Source organism: Cygnus atratus, chromosome 9 (assembly GCF_013377495.2).
Source record: "Cygnus atratus isolate AKBS03 ecotype Queensland, Australia chromosome 9, CAtr_DNAZoo_HiC_assembly, whole genome shotgun sequence".
Taxonomy (NCBI): domain Eukaryota; kingdom Metazoa; phylum Chordata; class Aves; order Anseriformes; family Anatidae; genus Cygnus; species Cygnus atratus.
Window position 1 is genome coordinate 2143772 of NC_066370.1, and position 24415 is coordinate 2168186.

The window sequence follows — 24415 nt, forward strand, 5'->3', positions numbered from 1 at the left end:
TCCCTGACATTCTGGAATGGCCACTATTAAACTGCCAAATTAGAAAAAAATGTTTGATACACTTGAACTAGGAAAATCTGAAGAATAGTAGAAAACGGGCTATATTGTATGAACCAATCCATACTGATTAGTATCCAAGAAGTTAGGAAGCCTGCAACAGCTTTCAAACAAGGCACAGATGAAAAGTGTACATACACCTAATGTACTGCAAGAAAAAAAAACAAGAAAAAACAACAACTTAAGATATCTATCTATATGTACGCGTTTCAGGGGCAAGTAAAAAATCTGGAACCCACAGGTTCAATCCAAACCTCAAAGAGGTGCCTTGAATTCTGTGAGGTTTGAGTGACTGCTTCACATTACAGAAGTGGTTAGAAATAGCTGCATTAGCACAACGCAGTGTATCGATAAACATACCCAGCTTCTAAGAAGAACTAATCGTCATGAACTGAGTGCCAAGCAGCTAACACTGCATCTAGGATCCAATCTAGCTTGTTCAGAACTACCTCAGATGTTGCTTCATGTCACAGCAGGAAACCAGGTAAATGAACTTAAAAGTTAGAAGGACAGTTCTAAAAGGAAAAAAAAAATAACATTAATAGCAGCTATATTCCTTAGAATTCCTATCTTAACATGACAAAGCAATTACTTTCAATACGTTACCTAAAATAGCATGTTTCAAATATGACCAATATTAATACATTTTTCAAAGAGCTTTTATTTGTTGGCTTTCTCTCTCAGATATACATAACATACAGCAGTTTTTATGTTGGTGTATTATTCAAACATGAGATCCCCATCCAAATACAAAATTCAGTGATCCTCTCTGCTTTGAAGACAAGAGATTAGCTTCTCATTCACATGAAAAGAGATCGTTCAGAATGCCTCTATACCGTAAGACTTGAAGCATAATATTAAACCCTAGTTCAGATACGGATAATTTCATAGTACAGAAAATATAATACCTTTACGAGAAAAAGTTTTATAAGAATTCCTTCAAGAAAAGTAAACATTTATGTAAGCCTTCACCCTCTATCAGCCTCCGAAAATCAACTGTAGTCAAAGACCATTATGGCTACCTGCGCCTTCTGGACGTAAGACCATTTAGAAGAGCACCATCATAACAGTAAAATTCTCAATCAATCCTTTAACTGTCATAAATATACTTATTTCAGAATCAAAAATACAGGCTTCTCACATTTCTCAATTACAATTTGTCAACTTGAATTTTAATAAGCATAGAAATCATATAGGACCCTCTAGCACAGAAAATCCACAAAGTCCTTACAGTCCATTGTAAGCTAAGTCAAAGCACGTGTTCACAAAAGAGAATACTCCTGACAGACACACAAAGTAAGTTTCAACTTCGCAACAACTGCGGTTAAAAGAAGGAAAAACAAGTTTAAAATAGGGTAAAATCTCTCTAAGGCAGACCCTTCCATGCTACATCTATCCCATACAATGCATGTTCTCACAGAAAGAAGTGTAGTGTTTCAGAGAGGAACTGTTCAGCATTGCAAACAATAGCACTCACGCTCTACCTCATTTTTATTAAATCACTGTATTTAATAACTCAAATAATCAGACTTTAAAACCCTATGTAGACATTAAAGTTTCATTGGTTATTTTTAAAATCCTGTTGCTGATTTTAATATACATAGTAAAACATACTTATGAGGCACTGCTGAAAAATCCAAGCAGGAATTGATTGTCTTACGTAAAACCATAAATGTCCTAGAAACATTTGGTCTGTTTTGAGCCCAAAATTTCAACGTTCCCATGAAAGGGAAGAGTCTTGATTTCATTTTCTGTGTTCTAGAAATGTCAGTACACAGTCAGAATAGTTTACAAAACTTGGCACTAGAACTGCCTCTTTCAGAGCCACACAGTCTTCACATGCACTGTAACCTACAGTCAAACATTATTTCCAACTGTATTGGAAATTTTCTATTATTCTATAATCCAACTTTTCTATTAAAAATAAACATAGTCTGGATTTTTGTTTTAAAAAGCCTTCTCGCACAACTTGAAAAAACAAGTATCAAAAAGGAACAGCAAAAATAGAAGAAATAAACATATTGTGCTAATTATGAAGCTCTTACACCTGACAGCCACGGTCTGAGGAACATTTAAAAAAAATCCTATATACATTGTATATACACACTACGATTAAGAGCGTAAGAAAATTACTATAACTATTTTTGCATTTATTTCCACCACTTCCTCATCTAGCTGAAACTCATGCAAACATTTTCAAAGGTATTGTTGTGCAATAATCTCCTTTTATATTTAGTCTTGCAACAGAATTAGATCAACACTTTCACCTAAAGGTATCTGAAGATGGACACTTCTCATTTGTTAGGCCTTAATTTCTTGGATAAAACATCGCATATTTAGAAGTTCGAAAGCCAAGTAGGTCTCTCATCTCATTTCGGAATTTTGATAAGTCTTGCCGCAGTTCATTTAGGTTTTCCACAGTTGCCTGATCTGTGCTTTGCATCTTCTGTCTCATGGATGTCAAGTAACGGTGGACTAAGCAGCACATCACCTTTTGATAATTCTCATCTCTCTTCTGCTTCAGATTTCTCCATTCCTTTAAACAAATATTACACATTTACTTAAGCAGAAGTAATTTTTGAGCCCTAAAGCCTATATACAAACAGAGAAAGAATAGAACAAAATAAGGAAGTGTTTCTATATACACACCCTGATGTGCACAAATGTACAATGCATGTAAACTCTTAGCAAAATTTAAATTAAATGATAAACTGCTGTTCCAGCAAAACAAAATTTTTAACCTACCTGGCTTGGTAATTGTCCTATGAGCAACTGTGAGTTCCATAATCCCTAGTGCTTCTCTGTTGACATTCTGTCAAGTCTTTGAATTTAGTTTATTTATTTATTTATTTTCTACTTTTTTTAACAGCAAGAAGATACAAAATTACAGGGTACAGTAAAAATATTTATATAAGAAAAAGAATCCCCTCCCTCCCCCCAAAATGAGAAGATATGGTGTTCCTATCTAATTTATTTTGACACTTCTTTAGTAAGTTACAAGCAAATTACTTTCCTGCAAGCATACTCACCATTTTGCAAGCATACCTCACCGTCCTGCAAGCATACCTCACCATTTTTGAGACTAGCACATACTTCCTTGTGGTTACTCTAAGTTTTCAATCAAAGCACATTTCTAGACTACTGCTGGGGCAATTGTGGGGGTTGGAAAAAGGATGGGGGTTGAAAATCCCCAAACTGTAAGTTAACAGAATCTTACTTAAGTAGAAACAGCTAAAATGTATTTGTTTATATTTTGGATGCAACGCACATTATCCTGTAATTTCTTATGATCTCAGTAGCACTCACCATGTGACAGGCAGCTTCATACAGCAATCTGCTGATTCATTTTAATAAGCAGCATCTTTCCAGCTTCAGAGCCTACAATTCTCCCGATCATTTCTTACCTTAAGGCTATTCTGACGTTTCACTTTGCCACTTGATGTGTGAGAACAGATCCATTTACTGAGACTGTTGAAGAGATAACAGATAGTCTTGGGAGATGGAATAACATTGAAAGGTGGAGGTAGTGTGCATTTGTCATCGAAGTAGCTAAGCCAAAGCTTGGCACGAGCAAATTTCCATTCCTTATCTTCATGATTCTAAAGCATCAGAAACATTAACAGAGATCAGAAGCAAAAAAAAAATAATATTAAAATCTATTAAATAAGTTTTATTATCAATTATATTAATAACTGACCACTATTTAATTTTTATTATATAGCATTTTAATATATACCCTGCTACATTAATAATAAATAATCAAAATATGAAATATATCTATTAAATTCACCATATACTCTGGATTAAGTAGAAAATTCAGCTATTAAACTCCACATTAAATGACCAAAATTAGAAGTACCACACCTAAAGAAGAATAGAATCTTGACTTGAACAGCAATGAATCTGAATCTGAGCAATTGAAAGTCTTCAATTCCGAGAGCGCCAAAGCGTTGATTATTCTATGTGAACATGCAGATTCTCTACTTTATTTGGATCAAAGCAAATAAAAACTTCATTTTTGAAGGAAAGATGTCACTTGTGAGTTTACAGCTCATTCATGGAAGTTTGCAGATTAGTCTGCACACTGTAGCGAGAGATTTGTATAAAATCCAAGATGTGGCTAGCAATTATTGATAATTAATCAGAAACCACTTACTGCTATCAGCTGAAAACTTTTATGAAGCATTGCCACAAGGAGTTTAGTTAATACTATCACAACCACCACGTTGTAGGTACCAACAATAACAGCCCCCACAAACGACTGTAATTCTTCACCATAGCTAAAGCGCGTGACAAAGATCGCTACATGTGCCAGCGAGAAGATATACCAGAACAGAGCAAAACAGGTGCCAATAAACCTGCAAAAATAAACAAAAAATGGTTGGGTAAGGCAAAAATCATGTCAGTTCAGTTGATGTAAAATTCAAGTTCAGTGAAAAATTCCAGTTTTGTTTAATTAGTAGGAATTAAGGCCCAGAATACAGATATATTTCAGACATGTCAACTCACGAATGGAATGTGTCATTGCTCTGTTTCTCACAGAAAATCCCTGCACAGTCCCGTTCTTCTTCATTTACAGTAAATCCTTTATCATAAAGCTGTGTCAATCCAATCGTGAATGAGAACAGGACAAGAAGAAACATGCCCAGAAATTTTCCAAAATCTTGCAGCATCTGTCCCATTGAAATCTGTAGAATAGATTTATTCCCTGTTTTAGTAAAATGTGTAATTATTTGTGTTCTTTCTTTCACACTCTAATCAATAAAAAAAAAAATCTATTTATATTCTAGCATCTTATATTTTTGAGTTAGAGATCACAAAACTGGGAGTTATCTTTGTGCCATTTTTCAGTGACAATTTCATTCACAAGAAAATTTATGTGATATGTTCTTACCTTTCAATAATACATACATTTTATGCTGTATTCATAATGCTGATAATCAAGTGCTCATAAATCAAAAGATAAAAGCAATAAATGAGATGGATTTGAACACAACTATCGTAACATAAAGTAAAGTAAAAAGCCACAAGGAAGTCACTGAAGTTAAGAAAACAATGAAGAACTGAACTTTTGTTTCCATCAAACCATTTGGAATTGTAATTGACCACTACTCAAAAATAATATACCAAAGACCATCTGCAGAACACAGAATTACTTCACTGTATGCTTTGTGTAAGATTTTAAATACACACAATGTGTAGGTATATAAGCACATAAAAAACAATTGCTGTGAAGTACACAAGATTGGACACTAAATTCAAACCATTAGCTTCCATTTCAAAATATCCTATAAAGAAGTTCGTAAAAAAAGTTAACTTTGGAATTTTTCCTATGAAAAGACCTTTCCTAAGAAAGACCTTGACTTTAAAAAAAAAAAAAAAAACAACTTTTTTTATACAGACAGAATAAACTGTTGAGAGCATTTAAATTATTCTTCCTACAAGCTTCTTCAGGGACCGATTCACTATTATAAAGAATGCAAATAAACAAAATGGGGTTGGATAAATCTATTCCTATATATAAACTACTAAAATCCTGCATATCCTAATACAATACGAATCACAATCTGTACCAAATCACAGTCCAGAACAGTATCAGTGGTTGGGTTTTTTAAGTACAAGTTTACTAAGAACTGAATTGCCAGCTCCTGCTCCCTCCCGTGCCACAGAAGACTTACCGAGTACCCCTGTAGCACAGCACATTCTCTACGATTCTCTGCAGTTTGCCACAGAGACTTAAAGATTACATGCAACAAGACACAGCTATGCAGTAATTATAATATATAAGTAATTATTTGGTCAGAGGATGAATCAATCCCCATCATACTATTTTATCATATTTATGCTTTCAATAAACAGAAAAAAATACTTTTAATTGACTCACGGTCCAATACAAAAGAGGCAAAGCAGCTGAAAGCTGAAGTGAGAACGTACAAGAAGTGCAAGCTACCCAAAATTTAAACAAAAACCAAACAACAGAAAACCACCACAGAGCGAAGTTATAAATTTGTATTAGCTCAAGTTTTATTAGTCAGTAAGTAAAGTAACTGAATGCTTAAAAATAACTCTAGCAGCTAAGAGAACACAGTAGCTGCCTTTCCCCCCCACCGTGGGGTTACCATGCAGTATTTGATTACCACCGTTTGAACTTTGTGACCTACTTTCAGAAAATACTGTAAGAGTTGTTGCACAAGCTGTCCTGGCCAACAGGAATAACATAACCTTCAGTGTGCCACTGAATGGAGTGACTGTTGACTGTTTTTATTTACTTGGAAAATTTCATAACATAGGCTCCTAATAAAAAACCTGTGAAAGATCTAGTACATAAATAAATGTGCACATTAAACAGTGAACCTCTTGAAAATGTGGAGAGACTTCAATGTTCAATCAATTTGTACAACAGCCTAATGCTTACTGCAAGATCAAGACTTAATTCTTTTTTAAAAGTATGAAAGTACATTTCCATTCAAAAATATAAATAAAAAATATAAAAATAATTAACAGCGACATAGCTAGAGAAAAGGACGAGGAAAATGAAAAGAAAACGTCTTTCAGCATTATTAAATTGGTTACACGAACTATGAACATTCTTTTTAAAGCCCATTTAATGATGATTTTATGAACAGCAATTGAAGAAGCAATTATTTTTTCTTTTCAAATGATTATTTAAGTAAAATATTCTAAAAGATAATTATTTGCATAGCAAGATTAAGTACTCCAAATCATTAAAAACAAAGGAATTGAACCTTTAAGTGGAGGTTTTCAGCCAGATCCTGAAGCCTTGATACAAGACCTAGTGATGTGAGCCAAAATTATTTACTACAGAGCCTCCACTGGTGCAGCTCTTGATGCAAAGCAAGAGTTTTAAAAAAATGCTACTCTCAAACATTTATCCTGGCTTTATAGTAATGATAATGTTTCTTGCAGAATCCCTTCAGATCATCCTCACTTGCCATAAGCTCTTAAAATTAGTTCTGTTCATTAGGAGAGAAGATAAAGCGTTGATTTCGGACAAATTCCATCAGTATAATCACTAAATGACTATTTATTCCAAGCAACTTTTCACTCAACACTTACAAACACAACAATGATGTTGACAATCAGCTTTATTAACTAAATCCATTCACTATCAGAAAAACAAAACCACATCAATAGAAGAAAGAAGTGATCTGATTTGTTATCAGAAATCTCCCAGGAATCTTGATTTGGCCAAAGAAACTGGAAGTATATCTACACAAAGTTTTTTTTCAGTAAGTTAGGTCTTTAGCAATACAGGTGCTTCAATTTGTGAGGGCTTTAGCCTGGCAAAATATCAAAAGCAGTCAGCACTGAGGACTCAAGCTAAACAGAAAAACAGCAGACCAGAAAAAAAACGTTGCCATAGATGATATGTATCAGTGTACAAAGAATTGACTTCTGTTCTCAGAATTTTTTTGAAGAAAGTTGCATTCCTCCTTTTAATCTAAAAAGGAGCAAATAAGGTAACTGAATCCTAAGTGTGGTGACTTAGTAATGGCCCAGGTCCTCTTTCCTACCTGCAACATGCTAGACATTCTGTGAAGTGCCAAATTCGTCCCTCGAGTCCATTCATTTTATCTGTATTTTAATCACAATGAATAGAACCAAGAACCTACTAACATGATTGTATCTGTGCTTAAAAGAAGAAACAAATAACAACAACAACAAAAATACTGCATAGCATAAACTCAGTTGAAAATTCTATGTCTGTTCTCAAGTCAGGACAAGAAAAGCAAATGCTTTCCACAAAAAAAGTGTTAAAACCAAACTTCAAGCAAAGAAAAAAACACCCCTCATTTAACTTACAAACTGCTGTGGTCTGTAGTGTTCGACCATCACAGGTGACTGTGAGTGCTCCCAACCCCTCCAGATCACTGAATTAAATGTATTATGTATGTGAAATGTGATTATTATGCATGGGAAAGCTCAAGCAAATTCAAAGAAAGAAGTAAGAAACCTGTTTTTCTTTCTTTTAGCTAGCTAGAAGTAGATGATAATTATTTCAATAGTCTTGTTTTTTTGTTGTTTTTTTAAACCAAAGTAATGTGCTCATTTACACTCAACTTCAGTGAGATCATCAAAAAACAGAAAGGCTTTTGATTATTCCTTAGTGCTACACATCTCATTTATCTTTCTTTTACTGATAAGATGTTAGGGCTACCATTTGCATAGAACTTTACAGGAAAAGCCTAACCTTGCAGTTTTCAAACTTCAAACACTTACGCAATATGTTAAGCTAACAAAAAATGAGAACAAAAAGACAGTATATGTACAATTATTATTAAAAAATAATTATAAAGTGAACTTCACTGTCTTCCCTTCTCTTACCTTTTCCCATCCAAACCAGTGTATTTTAAAGGGGAAATTAAAAAAAATAGAAAAGATTAAGATCACACTTAATATTTTCTCAAGCAGTAATGATATTCACCTGGAGTGGTCCCAGAATAGAGCTGGTTGTGTACATGAAGAACAGACGTAGGTAACTTAGAACATTAGCAAAAGCAAAAAGACCTTCTGCCACTAATGTAGGATGGAATGCATCCCAATCCTTTCTTTCAGCATAATCATGAAACTGCAATGTAAAAAGAACAAAACTCATGTCATTTACATTATAAATACAGAAATGCACCCATGCACCACTCTGTTTTCACCTCCAAAACAGGTAACAGCACAAAAGAAATGAACATATATGATTCACAGATGGAGCACCACTTTCAGATATCTCATTCTTTTTAGACAAAGGCATTTAAAAAGCCATCCCAGAGGGAGCTAGAAGACGGGGAATTTAAATTCAGCTTCTCACTTGTGTAATGCTAAGCAAATACTTATTCCTCTGTTCTGCTTCCCTTTCCACTCTGTTTTGCATGGTTGGTGGAAACAGGGACTTGTGTGCTATTATAAACATGTGTGGTGACTAGCGCAGTAGTCCCCAGTTAAAAAACAATATTAAAATCCTCCTGGGAAAAAAAAAAATCACACTATCTTATGTCTTAACCAGTTTTAGAAAGATTTAGAAAGACTTAGGACATGGGGTTCCCTGAAGGGATTTTATGAAAGACTACAGAAAATGGAAGACATAAATAAACTGTTGGTATAAATACACCTGTGAAGTATATCTACTAGGTACTACTCAACTAATTATGGAATACCCACAGATCCCTAACTTTTAGCTTGACCGGAAACATTCAGCATTTATATTATCAGCTTCTACTGTCTTAAAATGGACACTTAAAGCTAAGGAACAGAAGGCTGCTTTAAATGACTTGCCTGAACGTATGCTGCACAAAGACAAGAAACAAAGATAAAGATATTTTTATGCATTGCAATTGCATGTGTATAAATCCTTCTGCTCCACAGCCTCTTCATTTCTTACAGCATCAGTGTCTATAATATGGTGCTAAGACGTGAAACAGGCATTTTTATTTGGTTTGCTAAATAATTTATACACAATAAATTTTGCAAAAAAGTCATCATGTGCTTCTTACATCAGACAGAAGTCCTGCATCTTCAAAAAGGTTACAACTTAAATTAGCAACAAAGGGCTCTAATTTCAGCAAAGGAACTGCTTTACTCCTACATACATGCGTCGATTCCAAAGCAAATGGTTCAGAAGACAGCCCAACACGGCATTCTTTTTTTTTTTTTTTTTTAAAAAAGGAACAAAGAAACAAAGCTTTCTTTTCCAAATGATTACCAGCCCCTGAATCACTTATATAAGGACAGAGGAAATGAGCCAAAAATCAGGTTGCAAGGGAAAAACTAGTCCACTTCTTCCCAACTGCCAGAACACCTGTCAACTCACAGTTTGCAATACAAAATAATGGTGCTACTGCACTGGCTTGGATTTTGCTAAAATATTCATATTCAATTGGTCTGGCAGCTTGCCATATGCTGTGCAGCTAACAACACATGCAGCAGAATGGAAATAATCATATTCAAAATTTGCATCTTCAATCAAACCAGATGGTTTTTCACAGAGAAAAGACAGGCTCTTCTATAGCCTTGGGGCTTTTGTCCCTACTACAAAAAAAACAAAACAAACAATCAAACAACCACAAAAATAACACAACCAACCACCTATAATGTTTGAGCATATGTCACCAGAACCAACCAGCCAAACCTTTCTGTAAGAAAAAAATGCTGGGCAATCTAAATGCAGAGGTTACCACTAGCTTTTCTGCACAGTACTGACCTAAGGAATCACGCTAACTCAAACGCCATACTGGAGGAGCTACATGGGGAGATTTCCCCAAATGAGAATCGAGACATTTGCAGGACTAGTCAGTTCAAAGGAAGGGGACTCTAACCCTGTTTGGGGTCCCTGACTACTTGGAGCTGTCTTGATGCATTTTCTAACTCCCTTTTCAATTCGTCTACATGTCTGACATTTTCTAACTCCCTAATCAACTTCTCTTTCAAGTTGGAAATGCAGCCAGACCCAAGACCAGAGATCTTACAGAAACAAACCATTGTTAGCTCATCAAATGCATACAATTCCTATCAGAGTCAAACATATAAGTATCAAAATCAACTTTTAATCCTTTTTAGTATTGTCTCTATCTCAAATGTGAGCTCAATTTTCTGTTGAAAGAAGCAAGCTTCTATATTTGCCCACAAGATCTTCAGATCTATGAAGATGGGTGCTCACCTTGTTATGGGCAACTACTTTCAGAGCAAAAGTTGCCAAATACAGGGAATTCATGACAAAACTAAGCTGATTACGGGACTCTTCTAAAAAGTCTTCTAAACCGTCATACCAGAGTCTTTTAACATCTGACCACACCATTCCTGCAGGGGGAAGAGAGGGATAAAAAAAGGCTTAGAAGTCAAACTATTTCACTGAATAGTTTTTCTATTACAAGTAAAGCACTTTTGACTGGCTTTGATGGTAAATGAAATGTTAGCAAATAGAAAGAAATCAAAAAATCACATTAAGTTTACAAGCACTACTCAAAAGACAATAAAATATTTAGTATTTTTAAGCCTACTTTCCAAACTAGGAAATACGTTCTCTGATAAAAATGGCATGAGAGGAAATGAACATGAGAAAAAGCCTGCAGTAAAGGGTCAATTTCAGTAAAAGCAGAAGTCCAGAATACTTTTTTTTTTTTCTACAGGAAAAGTATTCAGCTGTTTCCAAAAGCATTATATTCCATTACATTACTACCTAAAGCATCACATGGTTTTGTGTGTATGTATTATAAAATGTTCTTTAAGAACAATCAGCTCAGTAACTGTTACAAAGAAGATCCAAACTGTCAGTAGAAACATTTCCTGCCCTTACTGATATTATATAACAAGCAGAGAAAATAAACCACAGCTTGAGATTGCAAAAAATGAAAAGTTTAAGTTAGGGTGACAGACACACAAATGTTCAGGATCTTGATAGCAAACTGAATTTTACCACTGCTAACCATGTCTGGCTGTACAGAAAGATATGATTGCTGAGAATTTTACTAACTGAAGGTCTGTTACAGGATGATGTTTTCATAACACTTTAGAGGACTGTTAGGTGAAATATAATGGCACCTTTGATTTTTATGAATAATCATTTATTTATGGTTTTGTGAGTACTTCAGATGCATGCCTCTATATTTAGACCAAGAAGAAAAGCAGCATATATATTACCAGTAGTTAAAAACTGTTAGAATTAGTTCAGCTTTTATGACTTTGCAACTTAGACTCTAAAGCTTTGGCCCAGCAAGATCAAGTAAATTAAAAAAAAACAAAAACAAAAACAAAAAAAGACTTATGTATGAGTATTTGTTCAGTCACATTTACATCAACGTTGAAAGGTATTATACAAAAACTCTGCTGTGCACAGTTACTTGAAAGACTTGCGTAAATCTCCCTTCTTCCTGGTTCAGCATGTATCTCACACTAAATTTGTTAAAGAATCGGTAAAAGGAGTCAGAAAAGTAGATCTTATATTTATGTAGACAGTAATTTGAGTTCTGTTGCTTTATTTTGCCAGGGAATAAACTTTTATGATTTGGGTTCAACTATTTGGAAAGGAAACTTACTGTATTTGTGCTTTTGAATGTTAATCTAGTAAAACACAAAACTTGCTGCTACCTCTAAGCATTAGAAATTCTGCTGTGATCATTTTGACATTGATTATTTAGAAGTATTTTAATCCTACCTGAAGTCCACGTTAAAATATTACATAAAGAAAACAAGGCCTCTATAGTCTTTCATGAAGATTTCCAAGACCACCTAATGATGCACCTTCCATCTACATTAGATTTGATGGATCAACAGAATGTCTAAATCACACTGATTCTCGAAACAGAGGAGTCTGTAATGCTTGCTTGTGCTCTATACTTGAAGCCTTCTAGTTTCTTTTAAGACCCACATGTTTGTGTGGGGGTACTGGGGATTTCAAAAATCTGCATGAACTACTCAACAGTTTTAATATAGCTATACAATTACAGTAATCATCATTAACAAAGAAAACAACCCACAACTATTTAGAAAAATAGTTTAGAAAAAAATCGTGTTCTCAACTCTATCACTGCTTTTTAAAATTCCAGTCAACCAAATGATATATATCTACTTACATCATATTAAAGTGTAAGTTTCCAGGATTTTATTTATCAAATTTTAATTTAAAAACAAAACAAACAAAAAAACAAGCCAAAAAACATGTTAAAAGATTTAATGATTTTTCAACCAAAACAAAAGTTCAGGAGGATCCTAATACATAAAAATTATACCTCTGCTCCCTCTACTGCATAAACCAGAATTAACACGCATCATTTCAGGTACAGTTATGATAACTGGTGATAATAACAAACAGAATTGTAAAGTTACAATACTGGAAAGGATCCCTGGAATAAATTAAAAACTTGCTATATCGTTTACTGATAAGAAGCACAAAATGTTTGACTCACAGTGATTAAACCATCTACATACTAAACAATACTACCTGTTCATGAAAAAAAAATCTTGAAAAACTTAAGGTAATGTCGGAACTAAATTAATTCCTCAACTTAGCACCAAAGAAAATTAGTTGAGGAACACACACTTGCTTTCCTCTGTGCTATTATCATCATTGTTATTGTTATAGATCAGAACTTAAAAACATTCCAAATCTAGGAAGTTAAACAGCTTTTACATTCGTTACTGCACAACTGAATCTCACTTGCATCACTCCAAATGCTACCCGTTCTTCTGAACGGGTGAAAAATTCACCTTCCTCCCCTGTTAGATCCTACAGCATTCTGTATCTGACACTTCGCTTTCTGTGATAACTAGAAATTGTGGTAACATATCACATTCTCTCCTCAAAACACATTTTTCCCCCCTGTAACACTATGCTCAACAGAAGCTTGCTCTTTGCAGGAATGAGTAACGTGATGATTTTTGAGAGGTAGTACAAATAGTTATTGTTTAGTCAATACCAGCAATTGTCATACAACTCACATCATACCTACCAATTAGCCATATTATCAGAAGATAGTCTATTCTCTCAAGGGCTGGCCCCATTGTATTCTTCTTATTCTCATTATAGACGAGGGAGTACAAATTAAGTAATAAAAGAAATGTGAAATATGAAGCTCCATGAATAATAAACTTCATAAAAGGAGTGTGAATTATTCGACCTACTCGAGATTTAGGGGCTAATAAGTAACACAGGGACAGAACTGGCCAGAAAATGCCAACCATCAAAACAGTCAAAATTTTTTTGCACGTATGCTTGCGTCGATAGCCTGCCATCTGTCCAAACCACACAGTGTTAAGAAACTGCTGGCAGTTAGACTGAGCAACAAACTGGAAAAAAAAAAAAAAAAAGAAAACAATGAGAATCAATCTCAGGATATCAGGTTGCTTAATACTGATTACTAATTTACATTATTAAAACTAATTTTCAAGCTATAAAAAACCACCAATGTACAGGAAATAGGAAAAATATTAAGTTGAAATAATTCTCTCAAAGGACAATAAAAGAGCTATGGACCAATTATGATTATAAGCATTCACTATTTCAGTTTCTTTCTAAAGCCAGCAACCAAGCCTGAATTATGCATCCAGAATTTTAATCGTTTCCAGGTTAAGACCACGTTTTGGTTTCTAATCAGCAAATTAAATGAATCACTAAAAAGTCTGATATGGAAAGCCCATCAAATTACAGCAAAGACAAACCTCTTTTTGATTATACTTGATTGCCAGTTTTAAGCGACTTAAGTTCATCCTCTCTTCCAACAATCCCCGCTTGTCTACATGTTCATCACTAGATGTATGATTCAGAATAACTTCTAGCTCCCGTGAATTCCGTGCTTGTGCGAGCAAATCTTTAGCAAAGGTTTTGCACTGTTGAGCTAGCTCCTCATAATCATTTCTGAAAGACACAGAAACGGTAGATACTACTACACTGAAAACAAGAGTTTCCATTAGCTTATTAACTATCCATTTTGTTTGGGATTGTATATTGTGCAAATGAAAAAGTCAAGCATTCTCAAGACAACTCTGAGTAGGTTTCTACATAACATAACAATTCAGTGTAGTTTGCAACTCCACTAGGGAGAAAAAAGTTGTGAAACAGACTTACAGAATTCTTATTTCTGTCCTAAATTCCATATAAACAGTTAAGGCTTGGAATTATTTGCAGGAGATGAGAAAATGTAGCAGTCACAAAATATGACACCTTTAACTCATAATTTGGACTTCCCACTTGGAAGATAAGCTATTTTGGGATTTGCTTCATTCATGTCATCTGAAAATTGAGGTCTATTCACTGACCATTAATATAATGAACACGAGAAAATAAATCACGTGATTTACTTGTCTCATCTGGCACACAGTACATTTCAGTGCCAAGCTGTATCACAAAAATGTAACAGTATAACTGTTAAGCAAGATGATCAAGTATAATTCATATGCTGTGTAGGAAGATACGATTTTACCCCTTACAGAAATTTTAATTTATATAACTTTTTAATTATACCTAATTATCAGATTAAACATTCCAATTAGAAAATAAAAACACAAATAAGCGTTTTCTAACACACACATTTCTACATAAATTATTTCACAGAAGTATTAAAGTTGGTGTTTTCCAATTCCTACCTGAATTCAACCTCAACAAGACTTAATTCTTTCAAGTCTGCACTAAGTTCAAAAGCTCGCAGAATTGGATCCTCCTCCGTTAACATTATTAAAGCAGGACTGGCCAAACACCGGTAAATGTCAAGACGAAACCTGTGACAAAAGAACAGAAAGCAAAATGAAGATGCTTCATTTGATTAACAGGTTCAGAGCAGAACCTATTTCAAGAGTTTGCATAAAACAGCTTCAAGACAAAACAATGGGCCTTCCTAAAGACAGAAACCTTAATTAGATGTAGCATGTCGTGAAAAACACCGTCCTTCAAATAGTTTGAACCTTCACCATTCTAAGTATCAAAAATTAGCTGCCAAACCAGTTTCCTCTTCTTTTTCTCACTACTTCAGCTATTTCCAGTACCATCAGCAGAAAGCCGTCAATTAAGGTAATACTATTGGTAAAATATTGATATTTTAAGTGTTACGTAGTAGTTCTTAAGGTTCTTCAAGGGGAAATAAGAGAGAAGATTACCTCTAATGCTTCACTTCCCTATTTGAACAAACTAAATTAAAAACAGTGGGGGAGAGATAGCAAAAGAGCCTTAATATCTCAGCTGCTTCAGATAGATAAAATTATCCCAGGTAGACCATGAAGTAAGGCCAAAACAAAAAGTCTGTACACTTTCTTCATATCCACGAGAGAAGGAAACTTGCATCCTTGATTCAAAATATTCCTCACTTGAAACAGATTTGTGCCAGCAGCTTTCTGAATTCTATGGAAAGCAAACCAGATTTGCATGAATGCAGAGATGTTTGGGGTTCCTCATTCCTTTATAATAATCATGTGGTCAAAACTGTGGACCATGATGGAGGTGAGTTAGGGAACACCCTATCCCCACCCCAGAAGCAGGACATTTTAGACAAACTTACTCAGATGGGTTACCAGTTCTATTTTGCACAACGGTATTATTTTTGAAGCATTAGTGTTATGTCTCCTGATAATATTGTGCTCAGAGATATATCATCTAACTCAAACACCCAAAGTAAGCACCCAGCCTTTTTGTAAAATCCTCTGCAGGACTTTGGCTACCAGCAACTTTCAGTGTACATTCATAAAAACACATTTTAAACTGCAATATATTAAAAGTCTTAGACGACACCACACAACATACCTGAGTCTGGTACGAGAGCAGTATTTAAAATCGGTAATACCAGTTAGAGCCAAAATTTAGAAAACTAGTTTGGCATGAAACAAACATAAAAGTCTCTTTTTGGGGTAGAACTTCAAGCATCTAGAACTCTGAAAATAAGAAAAGTCCACTAGAGGTATGGCCCACATTTGTCTCTTAAGGTGCACAAGGCTCACATGCAGTTCTGATGCAGACTCCTCATTAAGGATATTGCAAATGACCAAGGGGGAGGCTGTGCTGACCCTCGGACCACTAATTTCAGTCCTCAGCTGTGCTCAGGAGCCCAGGCCAAGAGTCTCTAGAACCAGCTGGATGCCCAGCCCCTAAGAAGCCATTGCCATCTCCAGTCCATGAACAACTCCAGGAGTTTCTCTCCCACTCAATGCTCCAGTTTATGTCACACCTTTTTCATAATCTTCATCCTCCGAATCTCTTACCACCATTTCCCTCTGGCTGCGAAGGTGGTCCAGTAAGATTAGTAACTGAAAAGACACCATTCAGTCTGCAATTCTAATTAAAGCTGTTCAAAACTCTGAGTCAACCACCGCCCACAGCCATCTTCCTAAATAATGCCACACCAAAAGAGTCCAAGACATGACATTACTTTTCTGTTTCAGTAGGGTTAAATTATCATTTGCTTAAAACTGAAAGTAAATCAAGTTTCAGCACTCACCAAGTAGACAAAGCACAGTGCATACTCTTCTCCATTTGTAGAAAATCTCCCTATCAAAGGTCTATGTCCCCTTTAAGACTGTAGCTAACACAGATGCCATACGAAAAGCCGGAGTTCTCAGGGGCTGGGAGACTCGGCTGCTTTGACTCAGCAACTAGGTATATCCCAGTAAGTTTTTCAAACTCCTTAACAAGGACAAGATAATTAGCATCCAAGTATGACGACATACATTTTGACTGGCCTTTCCAAACTTGTTGCTTAAGAAAAACACAAACCATATTAAGGAAAAAATTAAGCAGACTTTTTCTTCCTCTCCTAAGGCTGGCACAAAGAAATAATAATTACAGAATAAAGAACGTGTGGTACAGACAAATACATACAGTCTTGCATTTTCTACTATTCCCACTAATATTCTCCACATTCAGTTTCTTGAAATATTATTCCCCTTTCCATTCTTTCATGTTTCTTGTCAGCTGAAAAATCAGCATTATCCAGACAGGAAAACAGAAAAAGGATGTTCCAAAGTTCTTAGAGGACCGGAATTCCTTAAGCGAGAACAGGTTCTTTCCAGATTGCTGGATACAGCTAAATAGCAACCATAAGCAACTTGTAAACATAAAAAAATAAAAATCAATAAAATAGCAAAGAGACCAGAAAAATAATTCTTCTGCTTGACTCAAGTTTGAATAGCATAAGAGCAGAGAGTCATTAAATTTCTTATTGTGTGTTTTATGGAATATCCCTCTCGATTTGCTACCACACTTACTGCTAGGTCATTTGTAGAGGGGGTCATAATGCTATGTGGATTACAGAAAATTCAGGAAAAGCATCTGTTTTACCCTCTCGGAACTTGCAACTCCCAAAGACTGAAATAAAAATCTGTTAACTTGTATTTGAAACTAGGATGGATATCTCAAACATCTCGAAGTTTATTTGCTTGGGAAACACTTGACAGCTTTTCTCATATCGAAGTTAAGGATGGTATCAGCTGGATGTTGCTATCACAGGTACCAGAACGTGGCTTGTAGTATCTGCATAGCAGTCATAATCATCCTCTCATTTCCCTTCTTTTTTTTAGTCACTGAGACATGTACCAAAGTCATTATGTAATAATTAATGGTATATTTTGAGTGCAGTTCACTCATAACCTTTGAGGTTGGTCATTTTTTTCTCCCCCAAACTCTTATAAATTAAATTGCATTCAGCCTTCAAATATATTATCAAGTTAACCAGATAAAATATATGGTTAAGATTGGTAAATCCCTTTCCCCATTTGCACCTTTACTAGCAAACTTCCTACTTTCAAGAATACTGGAGAAGATTGTCTTTAGCTTACATTCACCTATCCATGCTACATATAAACTTATAGAACCAGGATAAAGCATTATACACCTCCTTGTTCTGGCTCACAAAAAAAAAAAAAAAAAGGCGCTGTTAACTAACTTAAGAAAAATTTTATTTGCACAGTTCCTAAGCTCCCAAGCCACTGACAGCTAGAACGTTTATGAAACAACTAGTTAAAAAAAAAAAAAAGGCTCTTAGCTTAGTATGTACAATGAGTAAGAATGTAAGACAAAAATGAAAGAAAGCCACCACCTTATACCAGCCAATTCAAGCACAATCCACCCTGAAAACTACCATCTATGACAACAGACAGTACAATACAATGAAGGGAACCACTTGTAAAGCTCACCTTAAGAGAAAAAGGAAACACACTGAATCAGACCCAGGCAATACAAGGAAATTAAGACAATACCTTCTTCATTATTGTCTATAATTGATAAGTCTTACCTGGAATGTCGCAGACTATCTTTTTTGTTTTTTGCAGTACAGAGCGTGCATTCACAGCCTACAGCGTGAGGTTTGGGTAGTGATATATCTTGCTTTAACAGCATGGTGAGAATTTCATAGTTATTACGATGAGCAGCTAAAATGACAGGTGCCACATCCATGGTCGTTGAGTACTCTGGGTTTTGAATGCGTTCCATTAGTTTCTAGAATAAAATGTAGGAAGTATCTAAATTTATTACACACAGCTGTATTACAGTGTTTACACGCAAGTTATTTTTGACTGTTCAACAGTGCTCCCAATGAATTCCTCCTTCAAAATATTTTTTTAAAGTTTCATAACATGAAAATGAGGGAAAAATTGTAACAACACTCAAACACTTCTCCTATAAATACTGGAAAAAGAACAATAGACACAGGATGTTTCTGGGTTATTAAGAAAGAAAACCTAACATTCAGTGCCTACCTTCTCCAATATACATGTATATGATATTAAGAAGTGTATTTTGCTCTATTTTGATGAAAAAAAAAACATATTTACTATCTAAGTGCAGGAAAAATATCCTGACTGTAACACACAGTGTTATTCGATGCATTATGCCTTCCCTCCTTTCATCTGCCTCTCCTTGTTTCATACTTGAGCATCACCAGGGTAAGTTTCTAAGTTTCACATGATTAATTTCAAGGTGAAGATTTGATGTTTACAGATTTGCCTGAAAACTCTAGGAAGCTCAATATATGAATATACTGGTCAAGACTGCTAATTAACTTGCAAACTCTTGACAACAAAAGATTTTATAACCACTCTACTTTTTTCTCCTGAGGCATTTATTAGCGTTTGCCATGCATAAAATCACTGGATTCTTACAGGCGGTAAAGCAAAACAACATATTCTACACTTTAATGCCAAAGACTCCATAAAAATAATCTCTGATGTCTAGATTCTAAGATTTTATGACATGCAGAATTTCATTTAAGGACACTGCTTTAAATACTACAGTTACCCAGAATGTACAGCCCCCTACTCCCCAACCAAAATCCAAGGAATAACAACACTCAACTACAATGGTTGGTCTGGAAGATCTTTTTGGCCGGTGATTAAGTAGAATGTCAACAGCTCCCACCACTTCTGAGTCAATAGCCACCAAAAGTGCATCTGATGACTAAGGAAAGAAAACAAGCTGTATGTAAAAACAGCAGCACCTTAAACAGAATGAAGAGTCAATTTAAAGCCAAACTAAATAATAATTTAAAATTTATTAAATTAAAATTTATTAATTTTATTTTCTTAAAAGTAAGTACTATAAAATATTCTGCACTATCACCATGGATCAGGATACAAATTTATGCTGTCATTCCAGGAGTCAGCGTAGTACTACTGACAATTTGTTTAATTGCATGAACAGCAAAAGAACCAGGTGCAAAAATTACTTTACATCAACAGTGATATAGGAGACTCAAGAAAATCAGGTTCTAAGGGACAGGTTACTAAGAAGGCTGTGGAAGTGTCCACTAAAAACATTAAAACCAAGTGTCTGTAACACAACTCATATATCAGACACTTCAGGCCTGCCTTCCTAGTTCTGTGGTAAAACTATGAATACAAGGTTATTTTTTCCTGGACTCGTAACTACTTCTGAAACATCTCTGAAGTTAAGCTACATAGGTTTTCATTTTCCCCTACAGCTGACAGCGTTCTTTTTAATTCACTTTGGAAAATTCAAATGTTTCGTTTAAAAATAAAAGAGAAAGACACACCTTTTATTACTGCCACTAAAACAGAGATCCAGGGAGAAGAAAGCTGCTTGTTTTTTTTCCCTGTCCAATATTAAACAACCTAACAAAGAGAAATATCTTTCCCTGTCTTAGGTGCTTAAAACTATCATAGCTAAAACTCTCCCAGCAGTAGCAGAGCATGCTTATAGCAGTATAGCATAGCCAAGCAAGCACCGTTAGTACGAAACTGCCTCTGCCATCCAGCACAGACCAGGTTTTACAGGAAAGCACTAAAGAAATGAATGCCTGCCTTAAATTGAAATCCTCTAAGAGAATCTGCATTCATCTAACTGTGCTCCCACTTTAAAAATTATTATACTCCAGAGCCAAAGAAGTCTTGACATTCTAAACATTTTAATGTTATGCACTGACTGTACACTATTTATTTTGTTTGAATATAACATATACATTATATCTAAAACAGGAATAGCATTTAGAATAAAATTTAGAATTGTTAGTATCATTGAAAATGTTAGTATATATTTGCCATGTCAATAAAATTCTAGAAGAGTAAATAAGTGAGAAGAAAACAATTTTCACAATTGCTAACTAGAAAAAAAGGACTGAAGTGCCTATAAAAACAGATAGCATTTTCTTAAAAATTCTGATGTGTCAACAAAAAAAGAGTTATATAAAATAGAATAAACAGATTATCGACTACACTTAAAAATTGCAATAATCTATGTGTTGCATACCTGGCAGCCATAATCCAGAAGAAGCTGTAGAATATCCAAATTTTCATTTTCAATGGTTATGGTAACAGCATTTCTTCCAAGCACATCCACACAGTTTATGTTCATTTCACCTGAGCTGTTTTCCTCTAAGAGTTTCTTAACCATGTAGTAGTCACCTGCACCACCAACGTATGAGCATATCTTAGTGTTCTGTTTATTATAAAGCAATAAAAGCATGTGAACATTGTAAGTACCAGCTACCATCAAACAAGACAACATTCCACAACATCTGACAACAGACATTGATACATCAGGCAATTAAGAAGCCCAGATAGATAAGAATTCTCCCATCAGATAGGAATCTAAAGAAATATTGGCAGATCTTTCAGGACAGCACCAAGACGTACTTTAATCCATCCCCTTAGTTCCAGTCTTACACACACACAAGCAGGGACACTTCTCAAAACTGGGGCAACATCCCAGACATACCCTGTAAGACTGGAAATGTCAACTACATCAGAGAAGGTTTCTCAGTGCAGAGGAGCCATAGCGTCAGAGGAGCCCTCTCTACAGTGCTACAAACACATCTGCATCTTCCTTCAAAGAAGCCTCACTAGTCTTCTCCATTTCATTCCATTTTTAATGGATACATTATCAAAGCAAGTGTGGTACAATGTCATAAAATTCAAGGTAGCGGGTTTGATGAGCAAGTAAAACTAACTGTAACATGCACACAAGCTGCACTTTCCTATTTGACTTAAGTGCAGACATACTAGTACAGATCCTATCCTATTCAGTATTAATTGCTTCTTCCTGCCAAACACCGAAGTTTTAAATCATTTTTGTCTTGAGTAACGAATTATTCTGCAGCGTAGAAGGCCATGACAAAGACAGACCGTACTGCAGAATACTTACAGAAACTTCAGATACAGCCTGTAGGAGTACAGGCTGCAAAACAACTGCCCCACAGACTACAGTTAAATGTTGCTTTTGTTGTGCATCCTTTTGGCTCCCTGAATCTCTGTTTATGCTTTGAGAGAAGGCTGTGGCTTGCTGTGCTCTTCAGGACAGACTACGCCACCAGCAGGGCTGCGGGCTGTCTACAGGCAAGGCATCCAGCCCCAGGGAAGGCCAGAACCAGGTTCTAAAGCCCACCGGCTGCCATCTCTGCACCAGCTCCCCCAGCTGTAACTTACCTAGCCACAGGGCCAGCAGGCAGGTCTGCACAGAAACATCTCCTTCGAGAACTGGGCTTACGTCCCGAAGCACACATAACCATTCACCACACGATCAAAAGCTTGTCTTTGAGCCCAGTGTTTTTAAAACATCAAGATTAGTTTAAGACTGTATTTCTACCCGAGGTAAAAAAAAAAAAAAAAAAAAAAAAAAAAAAAAAGTACGCTAAAAATAACTAAGCCTGGTGTTTTAGAAAGGAAAATCTCTTCACATCCATCTCTGTGGGTGCGATTCATAGGAACCTTGTCTCGTGCGTCTTGGGGATACGTAGATAAGCTGCCCATCCTAAATCAACCTTAACGGTGAAGACAGCAAAGGCTTTAGCAACTCCTCTGGGGTGACAAGAACTCCCTCACAAACACGGAACCGGCCCAGCGCCCCAAGTACGCGGCGCGGCGAGAGGCCGCGGGGCTGGGCCGCCTGCGGGGCCGGGCGCTGAGGGGAGGCCGGCACCCCCCCGGGGCTTCCCCCCACACCGCCGGGGCCGCGACGGCAGCGCAGAGATTGGCTGGGGCCTTCGGAACAAGAGGCCTCGGCCTCCGCTCCCCGACGGCGCGGCCCGTACCTTTGTCGCAGGCCAGGAGGAATAGCTTCTCGTCCAGGGTGGTCTCCTCCTTCACCTGCCGCACGTCCTTCAGCGCCAGCAGCTTGTTCGGCGAGGCCGAGGCGGACGGGTCCGCGCTCTGGTACAGGGCGGCCATGGCGCCGGCCCCGCCAGGCCCATCAGAGCGCGGCCGGGGCGGTGGCGCCGCGCTGCGGGACCCCCGGCGCTGCGGGGCGCTGCCGGGGGGAGCCGGGCGGCCCCGGGCGGCGCTGCCAGGCGGGGAGGGCAGGGCAGGGCAGGGCAGGGCTGGGCACGGCGGCCGCTCCCCGCCGCACTGCGCAGGCTCCAAAGGCAGCTTGGGCGCTCTGAGGGGCTGCGGGCGGGGAGGAGCGCGGCCGGATACGGCGGCCGCCGGCGCCTCCTGCTGCCCCCCGCGGCTCCGCAGCCCGACCTGTCCTGCCCACGGCGGCCGGGGGCCGGGTGAGCCCCGCGCAGGGTCCTCCCGGAGGACTTGGCGGGGCTCCCTGACGGGAGCGCGTCGTCGCGCGCGAAGCGAGGCGACACGAACATAAAGCCCAGACTTGGCTTGCTGTGGAAAGTGATAGCTGCCGGTTATGCAGTTTGGTACATTATACAAATTCTTTCCTTCGAGATGTAGTCAGTTAGCGGCGCAGAAGAAGATAGTTAGCTGACTACAGCGTCAGAGCTTTATTTACTTGAACTTAGCTATAACGACTTAAAAGGTGGTTAATGGTTGTACTCTTTAAGGAGCTACTGTGTTTGCTCTCATCTTCAACACATCCCCATAACATTGAAAAGAAGGAGGGGGTTGCTCCTGAAATACCCTTTCCATTTCATCTAAGTTTGAAAAAATGTATAAGGAGATTTTTTTTTTCCTTGAAGGGAACAAAGCAATACAGATATGCATTACACAACATCAAATATAAACCCTACACCCTAATTTGCTGACTGCCAGAGCAGGCGAATACAGTACTTTAGAGCTGCGTAGCTCAAGAAGTGAACGCATTCTTGCGCAATAAAGCCTCAATAAACCTGAATTTAGCTGATCTTGAATGAGGACTGAGTCTGGTTTGGCTTCAGCATCAGTGTCATACAGAAGTTGAGGTTCTTTGCCCTATTTATAACCTCAAATAGAAAATAAGTACCTATCAAGTATTGCTAATTTATCGTTGTCCAGACAATACAAACCAGTACACAGAGACAAATTTTTCTAAATCCAAGTAATTAATTCTCTAAACCTCCTAGTATTCTCTTACATAAAGGAAAACAAATAGATGCATCCAATTCTCTGTTAATAGGTTGGGCCAAATACTGAAGATATAAAGCTTAGTATGACTGGCCACTCATCATCATCCCTGGGTTTTGCCACACCTTAATGACCACTTTAAGGAGCT

At 36.8% G+C, this 24415-nt stretch overlaps 1 protein-coding gene across 1 annotated transcript; it reads right to left on the reverse strand.

Moving 5' to 3' along the window:
* Positions 1-698: 698 nt before the first annotated feature.
* Positions 699-23256, reverse strand: TRPC1 (transient receptor potential cation channel subfamily C member 1). Its single transcript, XM_035544652.2, has 13 exons — positions 23022-23256; positions 21242-21396; positions 19832-19933; positions 18774-18976; positions 15145-15276; positions 14221-14416; positions 13512-13848; positions 10724-10863; positions 8504-8647; positions 4567-4745; positions 4214-4415; positions 3462-3656; positions 699-2593 (listed from the first exon to the last, which is right to left on the reverse strand). The coding sequence occupies exons 1-13, from the start codon at positions 23155-23157 to the stop codon at positions 2366-2368; spliced, it is 2349 nt and encodes a 782-aa protein (XP_035400545.1). The 5' UTR covers positions 23158-23256; the 3' UTR covers positions 699-2365.
* Positions 23257-24415: the final 1159 nt, after the last annotated feature.